General features: G+C 42.6%; 2 protein-coding genes and 1 long non-coding RNA gene across 12 annotated transcripts in view; 2 read left to right on the forward strand and 1 right to left on the reverse strand.

Moving 5' to 3' along the window:
• Positions 1 to 7,956, forward strand: part of eml1 (EMAP like 1) — a 53,661-nt gene extending 45,705 nt beyond the window's left edge. For all 7 annotated transcript variants that reach the window (XM_024806223.2, XM_004540533.3, XM_004540534.3 and 4 more), the window contains 13 exons: positions 309 to 404; positions 537 to 671; positions 820 to 919; positions 1,354 to 1,505; positions 1,992 to 2,117; positions 2,374 to 2,505; positions 3,124 to 3,191; positions 3,317 to 3,405; positions 4,788 to 4,885; positions 5,189 to 5,276; positions 5,605 to 5,700; positions 5,795 to 5,925; positions 6,006 to 7,956. In XM_024806223.2, coding sequence (XP_024661991.2) covers positions 309 to 404; positions 537 to 671; positions 820 to 919; positions 1,354 to 1,505; positions 1,992 to 2,117; positions 2,374 to 2,505; positions 3,124 to 3,191; positions 3,317 to 3,405; positions 4,788 to 4,885; positions 5,189 to 5,276; positions 5,605 to 5,700; positions 5,795 to 5,925; positions 6,006 to 6,131 — 1,437 coding nt within the window. In that variant the 3' untranslated portion in view covers positions 6,132 to 7,956. The remainder of the gene's footprint in view (positions 1 to 308; positions 405 to 536; positions 672 to 819; positions 920 to 1,353; positions 1,506 to 1,991; positions 2,118 to 2,373; positions 2,506 to 3,123; positions 3,192 to 3,316; positions 3,406 to 4,787; positions 4,886 to 5,188; positions 5,277 to 5,604; positions 5,701 to 5,794; positions 5,926 to 6,005) is intronic.
• A 1,652-nt stretch (positions 7,957 to 9,608) lies between these two features.
• evla (Enah/Vasp-like a) overlaps positions 9,609 to 18,657 on the forward strand; it is a 43,628-nt gene continuing 34,579 nt past the window's right edge. Inside the window, exon 1 of one of the 3 annotated variants that reach the window (XM_004540542.4) lies at positions 9,609 to 10,081. In XM_004540542.4, the coding sequence (XP_004540599.3) occupies positions 10,077 to 10,081 (5 nt within the window). In that variant the 5' untranslated portion in view covers positions 9,609 to 10,076. Of the gene's footprint in view, positions 10,082 to 13,333; positions 13,586 to 18,187; positions 18,624 to 18,657 lie in introns of those variants that run through there. The other 2 variants (XM_004540541.6, XM_004540540.5) reach the window with 2 other exon arrangements.
• Positions 10,470 to 13,180, reverse strand: LOC143413939 (uncharacterized). 2 transcript variants are annotated; one of them, XR_013094497.1, is made up of 3 exons: positions 11,861 to 13,180; positions 11,234 to 11,456; positions 10,470 to 11,104 (listed from the first exon to the last, which is right to left on the reverse strand). It is a non-coding gene; the product is annotated as an uncharacterized LOC143413939 (long non-coding RNA). The 2 variants fall into 2 exon arrangements; XR_013094498.1 differs by having other exon boundaries at positions 10,471 to 11,104; positions 11,234 to 11,452.

Below are 18,657 nucleotides of genomic sequence, written 5' to 3' on the forward strand. Positions count from 1 at the left end.
TCTACTGCAAGGACAGGCGCTGTCATTCACAGCAGGTCGGAGGTTAACTTCACCTCTGTTGGTTTATCAGTGCCAAGCTCACAATATATAGTTCAAGCACTCAGATAATCTAGTAAAAATTAATACTGTCAGTAAATTAGTCTTAAATTATTCATTGGCTACATTAATTTTTAATATGTTTTTATTACATTTAATGAATTGATCATTTATTTATTGAGTCCATTTATTACTTTATTCATTTTTTATTTTGACAGTTCCAGTTCTCTGTAAAATTAACCTCTTTATTTTCAAAACATTTTTAATGTCAGAACGGAGGAAACACACTTTGTGTCGTCGACGACTCCAACGACCACGTTCTCTCTGTGTGGGACTGGCAGAAAGAGGACAGACTGGCTGAAGTTAAGGTATCTGCACATGTATTGTGTGATTTCTTTGTGTTTGTGTTTGGGTGTGATTGCCTCAGTAGCCTCAGTGTTTAATGTTTCTCCTGAGCTTCATTCTTTCTTTTCTTTTTTTTTCCACGTGTTTTGGCTCAGTGCTCCAACGAGTCGGTGTTTGCTGCGGACTTTCACCCCACAGACAGCAACATCGTGGTGACGTGTGGCAAGTCCCATCTATATTTCTGGAACCTGGAGAAAGGCATGCTGGTCAAGAAGCAGGGACTGTTTGAGGTAGGACTGTTCCTCACATGTTAGGAAGCATATTCACATCTAGAGTCATGACAGTATGTAACGTCATGAGTTGTTGCGTTGCTATATATAGAAATTTGGGGGTAGCTGAGCAAAATTCAGTTCATGTATGTTCTTGTGTTTACTGCAGAAACAAGAGAAGCCCAAGTTTGTGTTGTGCGTGACCTTCGCGGAAAATGGAGACGCTATAACCGGAGACTCGAGTGGGAACATCCTGGTGTGGGGAAAAGGTACTCGACTGTTTCACGCTCGCCTGTGAAAAGGATCATGTCTGTAGGGTGTACACAGTGAGTGAGTCTGCAGAGAAAGAGAGCGTACCACGGCTGAAAATAGGGGTGTGGTCAAAAATAGAAAAAGCTGTGTGCTTTCACAGAAGAAGTGTGCGTCAGAAGCACAACGAAAAAATGGACAATAATGATTCTGTCTGCGAAGGATTTTGTGGTTATAAGCTCGAAGATGCGTCACTGTGGTGGTGGAATCAGGAGACTAGGAGTCAAAGATGTGTCTCAATCTGAACTGTTTTATATAAAAGGAAAAAAAGGTGCAGGAGATGTGCAGTCTTACAGTTTTATACCCTCATCACACCATCTGTCTCTGTCAGTTTATCTTCCCTCTGCGTACAGTCGACCTTTACGCCCTTCTCTGTCCCATCTTCATTGTGCAGGCACTAATCGCATCAGCCACGTCATCCAAGGAGCTCACGAAGGCAGCATCTTTGCTCTGTGCATGCTGAGGAACGGCACTCTGGTGTCTGGGGGGAAAGACCGCAGGCTCATTTCCTGGGACAGCAGCTACCAGCAGACACAAACGGTGGAGGTGAGAAAGCATAAACGCTCTGAGGCAAATGCAAAGTTTATAAATTACACATAATTTTACAGATGGGGTACACTAGTCATGCTGTTAAGCATTTGACAGAATCCTTGGGTTTTTAATGCTTAGTTGCTCAGCTCTATAGCTCTTAATGATGCACCAGAAGCACACACTGTTAAGATGTATCAATAAAATGTTAAGCTGAATATCAAGCACCTTCCTCCAAGTAGGTCTCAGTCTGGAATATTAGCCAGAATTTGCATGCATGCCTGAGGCGGCTGACTATGCATTCTGAATACTGCATCTTATTATAAATATTACAGAGGATAAGATGGATTTGTGCTTTCAAAGAGATTCACAGGCATTTATAGCAATGACACTCGGGGTTCACATTGACTGTATTATTATTATAAATTAGCTTGTCTTGCCTGAGGCAGCTGTTAGGTTCCAGGTGAAGCGGTGCTGTGCATGATCGCTGCTTTTCCTCTACAGGTGCCTGAGTTGTTTGGTCCCATCCGGACTATAGCAGAGGGCAGAGGGGAGAGTGTGCTCATCGGGACCACAAAGAACTTTGTTTTGAAAGGCAGTTTGGATGGAGAGTTCATGCCCATTACACAGGTACATGCAGCAGTCAGGTTTATCTCTACATTGGCTGTCCAATAGGAGGGTTCCTTCTTCTTCCTTTCCTTAGAACCTACTACTAGCTCATCTCAAGTTCATGCAGATGAAAATCAAATTTTAATGAATAAATGAATGTGTTTGATTAAGTTACAACAGGATGTGTTCAAATGCTTTGCACAACCCCAAAACAGTAGTTTGCTGATTAGTTTTATCAGCTTTGTTTCTTTCTCTTTCTTTCTCTTCTTTTCTGCAGGGTCACACTGATGAGTTGTGGGGTTTAGCCATCCATCCCTGGAAACCTCAGTTCCTGACCTGTGGGTATGACAGGCAGGTCTGTCTGTGGGACTCAAGCTCCCATCAGCTGATCTGGTCCAAGAGCCTGGAAGTAAGTTTAGGCAACACTGGCCCCTGGGGTCAGTCACTGGAATTACACAGCAAACATATGAAGATCATTTTTATGTCTATTAGAATAAACAGGACATCAAGTAGCAAAAGTGCATGTACAAATTTACAGCAAAGCTATCAGCATAACATTATTTATACTTTATATAAATTTGGATTATTTGAATTATTGATCACATTAAAGATTCCCTCCAAATACATTTCATAACACAATTCAGTAAAAAATAAATCTTCTTTTTCTATTGCATCTATTTCTTCTCTCTTGCTAAAGAAATCAATTTATATGTGTGATCCCAGTCATACGAGTGAGATGTGAAGTGCTTAACTGATTCCGATTTTGATTAGCATGATGGTATACATCTTCTACATGACTGAGATCATCATTTTCAATGTCTGCGCACTGTAGACTACAAAAGTAGAGCTCACAAAATCATGCTCATATGTACCAAACGCATCTTAAATTTAAGGCAAGCAGTGAAACCAGGAGATAAACGTAAAAGCTGCACACAAGTGAATCTGCATAGTGAGGTAACAATAATCAAAACCCATTAATGAGTGAAGGGGTGGACTTTAAATGTCATATTCTTTCTTCTTCTCACAGGATGCTGCACAGTCAGCAGGTTTCCATCCTTCTGGAGCTGTGGTTGCTGTAGGAACCCAGACGGGCAGGTATAGACACCATCACTAAAAAGCATTTAGTGCCAATGCGCTTGGTTAAGAGATACAGCCTTTACTTTACAGCTAAAAAAAAAGTATTTGTAAGATTTTGATTGGTTCTGTCATCAATCCTGCAGGTGGCTGGTACTGGACACAGACTCTAAGGATTTAGTCACAATGCACACAGATGGGAATGAGCAGCTGTCGGTTATGCGCTATGGGCCAGGTATGGTGTTAATCTCATGTTTGTGTATTAATGTTAGGAAAATTAAGAAGACTACACAGAAGACTTGTATGTGTTGTAGTTTATGTTGATTGAAGAGAGCTAAAACTGCCAAAATCAAAACAAAAGAAGTCATATACTCATGAGCCACTTTATTAGGTACACCTCTCTTCGACCCCATTTTGCCTCCAGAACAGGCTTAATTGTTTGCGGCATCGATTCAACAATGAGCTGGAAACATACTGACATGATAGCAAATATCACGTTCCATCCTGTCCCAAAGGTGCTCTACTTCATTGAGAGCTGGTGACTGTGGAGGCCGTTTGAATACGGTGAACTCAAAGCCAGTTTGAGTGTTGTAACATGGCACATTGTCTTGCAGCTATCAGACGATGGGTTCACTGTGGTCATAAAGGGATGGACATGGTCATTTGTGGAGTTTAAACAATGATCACTTGGTACTAAAGGATGCCAAGAAAATATCCCCAGTACTATTACACCAGAATCAGCCTGAACCAAAAATACAGGGCAGGGTGGATCCCTGCTGTTATATTGTTTATGTGAAATCCGCTTAAGCTTAAAGCAGTCTGGCCATTCTTCTCTGACCTTTGGCATCAAAAATGCACTTTCGCCCAGAGAACTGCTGCTCGCTGGATATTTTCTCCTTTTCCAACCATTCTCTGTAAACCCTGGAGATGGTTGTGTGGGAAAATCCCACGTCAGCAGTTTCGAAACACTCCTGCCTGGCACCAACAGTCACATAAATCACCCTTCTTCTCCAGTCTGGTGCTCAGATTGAACTTCAGCAGTCTTGACCATGTCTACATGCCTAAATGACTGAGATGCTGCCATGTGATTGGCTAATTATAGCCTTCTTGTTAACAAGAAGTGGAACAGGTGTACCTAATGAAGTGATCAGTGAGTGTATATGAATTACCAAGTAATATTGTTATAAAAACCAAAAGGTTAATACAACCAGCTAACTGCGCTAACACGTTGACGCCGTGCAGCCCCGCACGGGGTGATCGGCGTTAACTCGCTAACGGAGATTTGCTGCATTAATGCAGTTAAACGTCATTTTAACGAGATTAACGCTACCAGCACTAATATATACATTCAACAATTACATTAGATTATTTAGTTTTAAATGAATTTTGCAAATATCTGATATTGTGCCAAGAGTGTGAGAATGCTTTGATCCATATTTTCCTATATTAGGTAATGAACATCTGCTATACCTGCAGCATCAGATGTATCGCCTGCCTCCTCACAGTGGATATCCATCTACAACAGTCTAGTTAATTATTTGCCATCTGCAAACCTGTTTTTTAATTTATATTTCATTTTATGACCTCTAATGTTCCTCTTTTCTTCATCTTATATAGATGGTAACTTCCTGGCCATCGGATCCCACGACAACTACATCTATATCTACGCTGTGGCAGAAAATGGGAGGAAGTACAGTCGAGTGGGGAAGTGCTCGGTGAGCACCTGTATTTATAATCCCCCTCATCCTTTATTTCAAGTTCCTTTCTGCTTCACCTTTATCTTTAGCTCCCTCCTCAGTTCTGCATTTCAGTGCTTTCTGGATGTGTGTTTACAGAGAACCGGCAAAGTCATAAATAACAACCCCCAGAGTCATACCCTGCTGAGACTATGCATCAACATTTCTAGGATTATTTATAGTTCTTGGATACCCATACTGACTCCACTCTGAAAATACTGTGAAGTGTGTGTTGCTGTGTGTGTCTGAGATGCATTTTTAAACTTTTCTAACTTCTCCCAGGGTCACTCCAGTTTCATCACTCATCTGGACTGGTCTGTGGACTCTCAGTACCTGGTATCAAATTCAGGCGACTATGAGATACTGTACTGTAAGTCACTTATCCTCAAGTTTCCTTTAGGATTGATATAATTCTTAAAAATGCCACGAAATCTAGTAAAGTTGGCCTAAAATGATTTTTCCCCTTTCATGCATTCATGAAACTAGTCACTGTGCAAAACTGTGTTCACAACCTGCTCTGAGGTAGCAGGAGAGCACAAACTTGGTTGTGCATTTGAGCAATCTTACGGTAGTTAGTTTCGTAAGATGTTGAGTGTAAAGTTTTCAGTCACAGTAATTTGGAGTTGGCATGCCCAACAGCACCCATTCTAAGCCACGCTAAGACCTGTTTTGTATTTGCTTTGTATTTGTTTCCTCAGGGATCCCATCAGTGTGTAAACAGGTGGTCAGCGTGGAGACAACCAGAGATATTGAGTGGGCCACCCACACCTGCACTCTGGGCTTCCAGGTCTTTGGTAAGTGGCGGATCCTTTGATCTCCCTCTTTACGTGTATGTTGGTGTTTAATTGTGCATTCAGTAGACATTTCCGGCGCCCTCTGCTTCCCCAGGCCTGTGGCCCGACGGCTCAGACGGCACCGACATCAACGCCGTGTGCAGATCCAACGATAAGAGCCTCCTGGTTACCGGAGACGACTTTGGGAAGGTCCACCTCTTCTCATACCCCTGCTCACAGTTCAGGGTGAGATGCTGCTCACGGTGATGTTAAGCAGGATATTCGGCTCAGTATCGAAAAACAGTGTTGTTTTTGTTTCTTTCCAGGCTCCCAGCCATGTTTACGGTGGCCACAGCAGTCACGTGACCAATGTAACCTTCCTGTATGATGACAGCTACCTGGTGTCGACAGGTGGGAAGGACATGAGCGTGATGCAGTGGAGGATAGTCTGAGCGAGCACAGAAATGGATACTGTCCAGCTTCTCGCTGCTGCTGCTGCGGCTGAAGCAAAGTGAACCAAACTGCACTAAACTGAACCAAACCAAACTGAAACGAACTCATACGCTAACACAGATGTGGATCTGAATTAACTGAAGTGGTTTTGATTGAAGAGAAACTTTTTGACCTGAGGTTTCCTTTCCCCGATCCACACACAGATCCTAACTGCGACAAACTGTCGGGGGTCTGACATGCGCCTGCTTGAAAGACAAAAATCCTCTTATTTCCCCCTTTCTCTGTCTCCGCACTACATGTAAAAAGAAAAGAAATCTCCCCCTCGCGTACTGTAGCCTTGCACCCAGCGACATTAAACAAAACAAATCAAACGGATCAATGCGAAAACCAAAGGCCCTGTCTGACCCGATGGGTGCGTTTTTACAGTTTGGCTTCACTGTCCTTGTGTAGTACACACTCCTGCCACCAGATAATGGACTGAAGAGGTTTGTTTTGCTGCCTTTCAGAGCCCCTCCAGACTGAACTGGAGATCCGAGAACACTGCAACAAAAACTGTGCACAGAAAGAAATACAGTGTGATTTTTTTCTAATTGTCAAACTTTTATTTTGTATTTAACAACTCAGGAAAGCACTAGTGAAGCAAGGCCCTTCCCCGTTTTGTTAACACTGTCACATCAGAAAGAGTCTCTGAAAAAACATCTCACTAAAATATCCAAACGTCTCATTAACGGTTAATATTAGATCCAACTTTTGTTCAGCCATTATTGCTTTGTTGGTTTTGTGGGACTGAGGAGGATACTGTGAGTGAGGAGGTTGTTACCCACTATTTAAAACCAGAAGGATCTAATAAGAAATTTATTTGAACATATTCAAATTGTTTGTGCTTCCATCTCTTTACACAGGACCCCTTTCCTATTATTTATTGATTGTGCGTAAAATCCTTCACTGCCAGCTTGATTTCCTTTGACCCTTTTTCCTGCAATAAATCTCTGTTTAGATCGGTAGATGTACTAAAAAGCTTGAAACTGATCTGAGGACGCTGTGGGTGAAATATACACTATTTTGGTTTGCTAGGTTTCTCTGACTTTTGCCTGGAGTGCAAGGAGAATCAAAATGAAGCGTATGCTGAGGTTTTCAGTGATGTGAAGCCCTTTCAAATCTGTGTCTTTCCACTTTTTATTGTACCTACATCAGTTTATGAAGGGGAAGAATGAGACCATTACACTGTAACTGTCTGATGTGCTTCTCAGCTGTGCGCCATCAGTCACTGGCAAGGTATTTAACAGAACTGTTGAGATGTTTTTTGGGGTTTTTTTCTATAATGCACTGCTTCTGCCTGATTTAAAAAAAAAAAAATACAGCAGGTCTATTAAGCTAATTAACATTTAGCACTTACTGGAGCTTTTCATAAACCAATGTCTGCTCTCAGGCTTTAAAGCTGTCTGCCATCCGATCAGTGGTACGATGTGTAGCATGTCACACTCCTTATGGTTAACAGAAAAGCCAAATGAGCACACGTGCATGAGTAAATGGGACTTTTTTTTACGTGATAATTGGTTGGGGTTTAGCTGATTTTAGTGTGAACATAGCTGCTGCTGTTATGAGGCACACTGAGGTGGTTTAAAAATCCTGAAGGCTGGCTGATTGTTTTATCGGTTTATGTCCTTTTATCAGGAAAATTTCAGATCTTTTAACAACAGTGATTTAAAGCTGCCACTCTACAGAGTGAATGTAACATTTATTTGTCTTACCACTTTAACACTTGGGGCTGCAAAATACCATTGAACATTAAAATCTCTCTGGAAGTAAATGATGAAATACAAATGATCTTTTGTCTTATATTTTTCACTTTTCTCTTTTTTATTTGTTTAATTCTTTCTTTGACATGTGGCTTTTGTTTTATTGAAAATTCTAACAAAGGAAATCCACTCACAGGGACTATAGAGTGGAAATTGAAATCAGTTAGTTGTAAAAACAAAAAACAAAAAAAATGACAACAACATTTCACTCTAAAGCAGAATACAACATTTGTAGTACCTGTAGACGCCCTGGAGGGCTAAAATTGCCCAAATCAAAAATAAATAAATAAATAAAAAAATAAAAATAATAATAATAATAATAATAATAATAATTATATATATATATATATATATATATATATATATATATATATATATATATATATATATAAGGTGGAATTAAATGCAACATAAAATAATTAATACATAAATTAATAATTCATAATTGGATAATAAATTCAATGCTAATATAAATGTAACTGGTACATGTACAAGCTCCAGTATTCTTTGTTGTGTTTTGCTATAGGTCACGAAAAGAAAATGAGACAATCCCTTTTAAGGTCTTCTAAGTATAGAAATGGAAAAAATCATTCATTGTAGCCCATTGGTAGGTGGTTGCTGAGCAACCTCATGATATCATAATGCATAATGCACGGTTGAAGTTTTGTGGAGGTAAACAGGATGCCACTGTCGTAAAATTAAAAAGGACAGTGTGCTTTAATAAGGCATTGTGCGTGCATAAATTCTTAAAACAGATCATTTTAGCCCACTGAAAGGTGGTTGCTAGACAACGTGACAATATCATAAGATCTGATATAGATAAGAACCTTCAGGGATCTAATGCTGTGTCCACACTGGAAGCACTTCACAGCAGCGTGATAACTTCAGGCAACTACGGGAGAAATAAACACTGGGGATGCAAAGTGAGCGGAACCTCACATAAGTTTTTCTCAACTTGTGAGTGATTGAAGAGACTACCAGTGAGGATTCTCTTGACTAACATATGACCTGATGACTTGGTAGTAAACTTGGTAGTAGTACATTAAGACAATTATTTTCCACCACACCAGCCAAGCACCTCAGTTCTCTATAGCAACTATTCGAGGGAGTAATTTCTGTTAAGAGCCTGAGGTTAGTTAGAAAGAACAAAGCTGACCTCATAAAATAGTTGGAAAAAATTCAATAGAAATTAATAAAAGAAATGTAAAAAGCAAAAAAATATTTTAAGAAAATAATCATGTAAATGCAATGATGCAGGGCTGAGATAGATTGTGGTCGCCCGACCAGAGATATCGCTACCTCCAGGACGTCGGGCTAGCGATTTTGCGAGCCCTGATGCGTAAATCAATAAATAGAATGTAAAATCAAATTGGAAGACGAATAAATAGAGGTTTAATTAAACGGTAAAGAAATACACAAGCAAATCAAAATAAATATAAATATTTTTTTTGTGTGTGTGTGTGTGTGTGTGTGTGTGTGTGTGTGTGTGTGTGTGTGTGTGTGTGTGTGTGTGTGTGTGTGTGTGTGTTTACTAACAATCATTTGTTTAGTTAGCTTTATTTTTGGCTCATGTGGTCCTCCATACATTAGGGGGCTAGACCAGACTACTTGTTTGCCTGCTGAGACTCTGACGGGTGGGGTACTTAGGGGGCGTCAGTTCCCTGCATGTGTGCGTCTTGGCCGCAGGTGGGCAGCATTGAGCCGGTCGGCTCGCACCCCCTCCCCTCTCCCTTTGCACGCCGTATTAGCATTTTCCCCAAAATCTGTCCATCTCACCAAAACACTCCGAATGGGAAGAAAATATGGCATGAAGGAGGCGGCTGACGACCACGGTTCACCGTCTTCTACCGAGCGCGAGCACCGACTGAACATGGACTTAAGGACACGCGGCGTAAGCAGCAGCGCGTGCGGAGAGCAGAGACAACGGAGCACAAAGCGGATGGAAGAAAACGCTCGGGTTGTCGCTTAGCGTTTCACGACCCATCCTCAGCCTGTGATATCGCCACAGACGCGCAGAGAGGACACAAGGTGGAGGCCGGCGGGCTGCTCCGAGCCTCACACGAGGGTATATACTGAAATAATAGCGGGACGTATTGAGCAGCCTCATCAGTGCCATCAGCCCCGGTTGAATAAAAGAGGAGGAAAATGAGGTAAGCACCGTATCGTGCGCTGTCATGGCAGATGCGCAGCGACACGGAGCCCTCTCCGGGGCTACATCTGCATTTCCACAATAACCTCGCTGGAATGATCATTTACTGAATAACTGCAGCATCTTCTCATATTTTATTGCCAGTTTTTCCTCCGGGTGCCCACCCACCCGGCCTCATCCCCTTCACCCACCTTCCATACGTGCGCCCTTTAACTGTGCGCTTTTATGTCATATTGTTAAATGGCGAATTATCGAAATGACTTCTCCGCTTTCCACCCCCCTCCACCCCCTTCTTTGTCACCGCCGGACCCACCCAGCGCATTGAAGGCAGGATTCAGGCCAGGTTGATGTTGTCATGGAAACGACAGCATCATGTATTTCCCTACATAAGCAATTCGGGTGCACCCGGTGAAATGATAAAAAAAATAATAAAATACTGCTTTCGTTAAATGTGATTGATGCACCGCCGGGGTGAGTGGCTGCAGGAGGGGAGTGTGTTGGTGTGGTGGGTGGGGGACAGGATAAATGAGGGTGCTTATAACCGTGGCAAGAGGAGGAGGAGGGTGTTTATTCCGGTGGTTGCTAGGCAGGTTAACAGACCCCCACCCCCTCACCCACTTCCCATATACACCTACAGAAACCATGATGGTTGCATATATGCATACTATCCAGTCTGTGGCTCTTTTTGAAGTCATTCTACATCTGAGCTTATGGGCGGTATTTTGAGCCCTTTCCTGGTTGTGCTGGTATGCAGAACGCGCTGAGGCCCAGATCTTCTTCTTCAGCAGGAGGAGCAGCAGTCTTTATACTCTGTGCTATTTATGAAGCAGTCCTTTTATGTTTCCCCCTTCCTGCCTTAGTTTGACTCCTCCATGTCTCCGTAGCTGCAGTCAGCCTGCACCATTCCGTTTTACAGCCTCAGATTTACTCTGACAGCTCTCCTCAGATACAGTGCACTCTCGCTCTGCTTTTCCTGTAGCTACCGGTGTTGGTCTGTATCTTTGTGAGAGAGTCTGCTGAGAGTCTGTGGAATCAAAAAGGAAAAGGAAAAAGAGAGAGAAAGGGAACAAAAAATGGGATAAATCATATTTGTGAAGTGCTTCTGTTTTTTTATTTCCAGTCCCAATAATTCACCGTCATCCTGTAACCTCACCCAGCACAAAGCCAGTGGCTCAACTGCTCCAAGACGTAAACATGCAAGATTCATATCTTCCAGTCCAGTCAGATGAGCACGCCGTTTCCTCTTTTTCTGTAAAGCAACGCTGCTTGTATCCCATCCTGTGTGTTTGTCTTCACCCGAGGCAGATCTGCTCTTTGACTCAGGCCCAAAAGGGAAGTCTTAAATCTCCACAAAGCATCAGCGAGGGGCGACCTGGCTTTTATTTTTGCAGGGTTAAAGGAAAAAAAAAAAAAGAATTACATTCAATGGGCCCATTTGTTCAACCTCGCCGCTTCCATTTGCTGCATTTATGTGAGGGTGCGCATGCAGCATGCATTCATGTATGTGGATGCCCATGCACTTGCACATAAGTGTACACACGAGAGTGGAGTTATTTTTAGAGATTTCATTAAGGGGCGCTTCTTCTCTACCGTCAGTCTAGACCTGGCTGTTTCTGCATGCTTGTGCGTGCGTGTTACGAGTAGGCAGAGTGGATTGGGAGGAAGAACCGTGAGCGTGTATGTAGGCGTCTGTCCATTGCTATTATAGGACAGGATTATTTCTGAAGGGCTCGTTGTGGTGATTCACTGTGCAAAAAGTAGAAAGAGCGAGTGCACTCACTGCAAGGTAAAACGCTGAGTTATGCCTCCTACTGCAGGCTGCTGCCCTCTGAGCTGATCAGAGAGCAGCTCCACGAGAGACGGCATCACCGCAGCCACAGCGCTCCCATTTGTGATACAATGATAAAGCCTGGATTTCAGGGGAAAGGAAAATGGCTTTTAGCTAGCAGTAATAGTGACAACTGAATATCACAAATGATTAATTGACTCTCACATGGCAATCCTTTATGAATCTACCCTTATCTGGTTGTTTTCTATCTGCTCCTGTACATCATCCATAAGGCTGTGTCCTTTGGCGTGGTGGAGGTCAAACAGGTTCAGCCTAACCTTTAGTCTCTCCATTTTCACTCCCCAAGGGTTTCGCTAGATCCAAATATTGATTAGTATCAATTCCAAGGCTGGTATTGGTATCAGATCAATATTAACTCTCCAAAAGTAATCAATCAATATGGACGATACTTTTCTATCCTCTAAGTTCAGTATGTAGCCCCCTGGATTGTGTTAAATAATTCTTACATGAAATACAATAAAAGCTGAAAAGTGGAGTTTTTTGTGTGAACTCATTACTGTGGAAAGTAAAAATCACCGTGATTTAGTAATCATTAAAATGTCTTCAAAATCAGCAAACTGATGACAATGATTCATCTTATAAATCAAGACACGCTGCTCTCTTCTTAAAGGTTAAAAGTTCTGGTATCAGTATTGGTATCTGGCCCTGTATTTACTTGCAGTAACAACATTTTAACACTTTTTTTCTGTTTGTTGTGGAGTTCAAAGTCTGCTTGAAAGTTTTCGCTTAGGCCTCAGCCGAATGTCACTAATCCTGGATGCACATGAACTCAGACCTTCTGGGTGCCACTTTAGAACCCCGGATCCGTTGTGTGTTTCTGGCTATTTTCTTAAATCCATAAAGCTTCCTAATCTTTCAGTGGATCGCTCTTTGTTTGTTTCCTACACCTCGGCTCACTGCTGCAAAGAAGCTTAAAAGCCTTTAAGTTTGCTCCTGCCAGATGGACCGCCGTTGGAGGGCGAATTCTGATAAAAGCCACAGGGATGCCGCGAATATTACGCCACATCGGGGAAACTTTTGTTGCTCGTTACGCTCTGTTGTTCCTGCAGAGAACGGGAATGTTGTGTCCATTATGATATCTGAGCTGAATGAATGAACTGTTGCTGTTGTTTCCTCTTCTGTAGTTAATTAGTGATAAAAGGCTGACATGCAGAATCTATTTAAAGCTCCGGTATAGAAAGGGGAGTGTAAAAGCGCTCCTGTTTCCAATACAGGCTAACATGTAATTTCCATCCAGTGGAAATTATTCCTCGGAGGTTGAAAGACGACGATTCGGTCCCCGAAGCAGAGGGAGGTGACTGGTCTGCGCTGGTCACATGTTCTCTCTCTCTCTCTTGCATTCCCTTACTCTGTTGCAACACTCCTCATCTCTCTCGCTCACTCCTTCCCTCCTACTCTCTCTGTGTCTCATGCTCATGACTGCCTTGCTGGCGTAGTAGATTTTTTCTCTTTTTTTAAACTTTTTTAGAGGGATGTGAAGAGGGGAAAGACTGAGTTGACTGCAGCAGAGTTGGACAGCATGCGTATTGCTCTCTCTTCTCAAGGTTGACATTTCCCCCTCTCCTCCATAATCTCCCTTTTTTATACTTCCTTCCATCCCGTGCTCGAGGACTGTGCCCTCTTCTCCTGCGACATGTATTCCCTGGACGACTTCGGGTAAGGCAAAATGACTCATCAGTGATCGTCTCTTCTCTGTGTTTTTGGAGTTGTGTGAGTAAAGCTAAGGTTGGCTTTGGGTTGTGCGGTAATGATGTAGCCTCCTTCACTCTGTGGTGTTTCTGTTTGAAGCCTGGCTCAGCTTTCAGACCACACAATCTGTTTGCTCCTTGAAACAGAATTGTGCGCCTGCAAGAAAAACCCCTATTTCACCAAGCCCGACATGCCGCTGAATATGTTGAATTGGAGGAAAAGCTTGGAAAAAAATCTCCTCCAGGAGTTGCTGACTTTCTCTCCTTTCCTTTTTTCCACCCCTCTGCCTGTGATTCTTTGGAGCCAGCTGTTGCAGAGAAGTCTGATTGGTTACCCTCTAGCAGTCTTTCATTGGTTCAGTCTTTTCCTGGCAAATAAAGGAATGAGTTTCTTGCTGCCTGCCATTGAATCTGCTCAGCTGCTTACTCTTGTTCACGGGACTGATCCCATCTGACTCGTTGCATGTGCGTGCGTTTGAGAAAGGAAGTCGAGAAGAAAGAGATAGAAAGTGTTAATCTGACTGGCTGATTGAGTGAGACTCTCAAGAGAGGGTATAGTCCAGTATAATGTGGCCCTGCCAGATTAGAGCGGGTCATGGCGATTTGTTAAAGCACAAATACAGATACAGAGCCGAGTGGGGCAGAAGAGATAAGACTGATGGTTTACACTTGACCGCGTGCACTCTAGTAATCTCCATCACAGGGAAGATCTCTCAGCATCTCTCACAGTATGCTCACTATTTATGACAGTGTCATTCTGATTGTAATGTGGAAATAAAAACAAAAGTTGTCCAAAACGTAACCTCAAATTGTGAAATCAAACCTAATGCTCCGTTTTTCTACCGTCCAGACCTCGGCCCATTCTTATTCCCATCAACGACACAGGATACAAAGAAAAATACGAGTTCCGCAGGGTTGTATATTATTCTCCGGCTGAGAATGTTAATCAATCTGAACAGGCTAACGCTCGCTCTGTTCTTCCTGTGTTCTCGTTTGTGTAACCTACAAAGTATTTTCTCTCCAAACGGAAGCGGCGGATCCCTTTAAGGATCAGGATTAGTGACGGTGACGAGGACTGGAGAAGGTGGAGGAGAGGGGTGGGGGAAGGGTAAGACAGTGAAATGTGGGGTTGCCATCCATATTGTACTGTATGTGATCACAGTCGGTTAGCCTGAGGCCCAACTGGCATCTACAGGGTAATGAATAAGTGATGGTATTATGGAGGTCAGTGTGCTGATTTTACACATTACAGATGATCCGCCTGAATCTTTGTATGTACGATGAGATTTCCCAGTGTCGGTGGTTATTTCAGTTATTTCACTGTTCTCAAACATCGTGTGATGACGAGCTAAAAGATGTGACTACAGTTAAGTTACTGTTTCCCTGGCACAGAAAGAGGAACAGCAACTGGTATCTCAGGAGTAATGAATAAGTTACGGTATTATGGGGTTAGTGTGGGAACACTATTGACTATCAGGCAAACTGTTCATGTTTCATGATTAGTGCATCCCTGGTGTCGGTCTTTATTCAGCTCTACTTTATGTCTAGTTTTTCTTTCAGTGCTTTCAAATTAATTACGCTTTTTTTTTTGTGTTAAAATTCTGCACTTGAAAAGGACTTTGAGATTTTGAAAAATTTTGACATTTTCGGTGATTACCAGCAAAAAAAGAAAAAACAAACAAGCAAAAATAAATCAATTACAAAAGGTTTTTTTAGCTTTTCATAAGCGTATATGAGAGTAATGTTGTGAATCATCAAACACCCCATGACTATCACAATACTTCACCTATTGAGGCTTCTGCTGCACTGGAAGCCTCAGTAAAAGAATTTACTGCAATTTTTAACATTTTGCAATAAAATATCACCTTTTTTTAAACTGCAAATTATAATTTCGAATTTTAACTGTTAGTATATTTTTTTTTATCTCACTTCAGTTATTTGAATGGGGTCAGTTTGGCTATTACATGCAATCTGATTGTGATGATGCAGCAGTTAACTGTGATAAATCACTGAAAATAATATATCTGCTGTTGTGTACATGGACAGAAATTCACATTTAACTTTCACATTTGCGCTCTGCAGCCTTCCTGTTCCAACAAGAATAAAACCAGTTGAGTGGAGATTTTTTCAGACTGGCAACACGTTGGAAATCTGTCTGTATCTTTGAGTGTTTGCAGTCAGTCCAACCAAGACTGCGACTGCAGAAAGGTTGCCTTCTATCAGGTATGTCAGGAAGTGCTGTGTGGCAGGCAGGAGTTGGACCCAAGATGCAGGCACTCAGACTCGAGGGATGAACTCAAAAAACTCAGCTTTATTTGCTGACAGGGGAAAAGCATACAAAACTAAACTACACAGGGAAAATATAAACTTACACTTTGCAGGGAGGCACATGAGGAAACACACAGCTTGAGGGACGACACGACACTGACTCAGAGAAACACAGGGTTTAAATACACTGGGAAGTAAAGAGGGGAATGAGACACAGAAGGAGGGCACAGCTGGGGGAAATCAGAACTGACGAGACAAGGAAGCGTAAGCTGAACACATTCATATAAGACACGGACCTTCAAAGTAAAACAGGAAGTATAACACAGAGACGCGAACTTGACACGGTAGAGACAGCAACTAAGAAACACAGAGACATAACCATAAGGCAAAGAACCAAAAAACTAGAGTTGATAAATAATACACAGAGGGAAATCCTGAAACACAAGAAGCTCAAAACATGCGAAGACACAGACCAAGAAACGCCGACTTTACACAGAACAAAAGGGGGCATAGGAAAACAACAGGGGCAAACTAGAAACCATAAAATAAATCACACAAGTACTCGACAAAATACAAAAATCACAAAAGAACTAAAAACGCTGGGTCAGGAGACCCAGGATCCTGACAAGGTAAGGCAACCTTGATCAAAAGTGCTTGTGAGTGTGCAGTGACTTCAAGCTCTGGGAAACCATTTAGTCACCAATAGTTGCAGTCGGTCACAAAATGTGAAAAAATTCAATAAAATCATCAGAACGCTGCCAAGTTTTTGTGTAGAGGTAAGAATGTTCCTGTCTTATTTTCCCTCATGTGACTGAGCCATTAGCTTACTCTGATTAGGAGGTATTTTAGTGTCCAGTGTTGGATGGTTAATCAGTTCATTTAATGTAAGTTTGCTCAGCTAACATTAACTCAGGCTGGTGATGCATGAGATGAGCCCTCTGTGTAATAAAACTCCCAGACTATTTAATTTAATTTAATAAAATTTAGATATTTGGTGTCCCTGTATCGATACAATATTGTCATGCAAAATATTGCAACACTATGCTTTAATTGCTATCGTCCTATTTTTTAAAATAAATATTATTTTGCTGTGGCATACATTTATTGGAAAAATCCTAAATAGAAAGAATAATAGCACCCTATGATCACTGTGAATGTGTCTTTTTCTTTCTAAGCAACAATGTGGCCTTCATGTTTGATTTTCGATGCGCTCACTTTCCCTGCAGCAGTTTAGCTCTTTCCTATTATCAGTTTATAAATGTTAGTGAGCAGGCAGTGTCTCCTCCTCTGGGCACAACAGAGCCTCGTCTGCCACAGATCGAGCTTGTTAACATTTACCCGTCCGGCCACAGAAACGTCCTGCGGTCCAGCTGGGCCATCTGAGCCGCACACGAGCCAAGAGTAATTTCACTTGGCATGGCTGTTACCCCTGAATAACAAATCGCTGTTGATCGTGACCCCGGTTTAACCAATGTCAACGTGACACAGAGTGCCCTGTCACGGATCTTGGTGGTGGGACTCTGTCGTTTGGGTTGTTTGCTCTCTGAGCGGCATATGATGTCAGCCGTTAGAGCCGAGCGCATGTGAACCAGAGAGGTCAAAGGGTAATGCTCTGTCATCTTAACACTGGACTGCTGTCAGCCCAAGGTTGTGTGGATTTGTGTGTGAGAGCTTGAGAGGGAGATCGTTTATTTGTAGCCTGCAGGACAGCACACAGTGGACAGGGTCCTTTGCCAGAATCAAACCGGGAACGTTCTCTACCTCTGGTTTTATTACATTTGGATCGAATACTGCCGCTCCGCTCAACAATAACACCGATGCCTTCCAAAATGCCCCCACCTCCCTTTGCTGTCTCACCCAGGGAATCTAAACCAGATTGAGCGTTAGCTTGTGAGTTATTCAGTAGCTTTTAATGGACATTTAGCACATACACACGCATGCACGCACACACATGCACACACCACCTCCAGTTAATGTGCATGCCCCGTGAGTGTTCATCCACTGTCCTCAGAGGTGGAGGACATCCCAGTCAATAGTAGCTGACCACAGTATAGACCACTGGTTGTTAATTCGGGCTCGGCTTATTTGGGTAGCTATGGCAACGGCAGGTCAGGAGGAGGGGCGGTTGGAGATAACAGCAGGACCCCCCCCCCCCCCTTCATACATCCAGTAAACTGTAGTGTGTGTTTGGATTTGTTAGGGGAGGGGGGGGTGCTGCTGGTTGAGACGGATATGAGGTAATCTCCCTTGGGTTTTCAGTACAACAATAGCGCAGAGGTTCAGTGACAATCGCACATTCACAATCGTGTGTTAGGGATCGCTGGCTGGTCAGTGACTTCATCTCTGCCAGTCTGTCTGTCCGTCATCGCCTTTGTTCCTGGATGGAGGGGCCATCCGTCTGGATGTGAATGCAGCACTGCGAGAACTCGGGAATGTTCTAAATCTCATTTCGCTTCTAAGTGGATGATTTTAGTTACTCATGCAGCTGTTGCTCCTGTGCGTAATTTCTCGCAGGCTTTCAGGAGAGGATTAAACCGCTTTTAATAGGTTAGAGTTTAAATGTAACGCAGCAGCACAGAAGGGAGTTTGTGTTATAGAGTGACGCTGCTGCTGCTGCTGCTGCTTTGTTTTGTTTTCCTGTTGACCAGCATGGACATACACCGGTTGCAAGCGCTGCGTTACTGCCTTCCTCAGAGTGTCAGTGACTCGGGATTGTTTTACAGCCACATCGCTGCCAGGTTTGTGCTGACACTTTGTTTGACGTCTGTCTGA

The sequence above is a fragment of the Maylandia zebra genome, linkage group LG19 (genome assembly GCF_041146795.1).
Source record: "Maylandia zebra isolate NMK-2024a linkage group LG19, Mzebra_GT3a, whole genome shotgun sequence".
Classification (NCBI taxonomy): domain Eukaryota; kingdom Metazoa; phylum Chordata; class Actinopteri; order Cichliformes; family Cichlidae; genus Maylandia; species Maylandia zebra.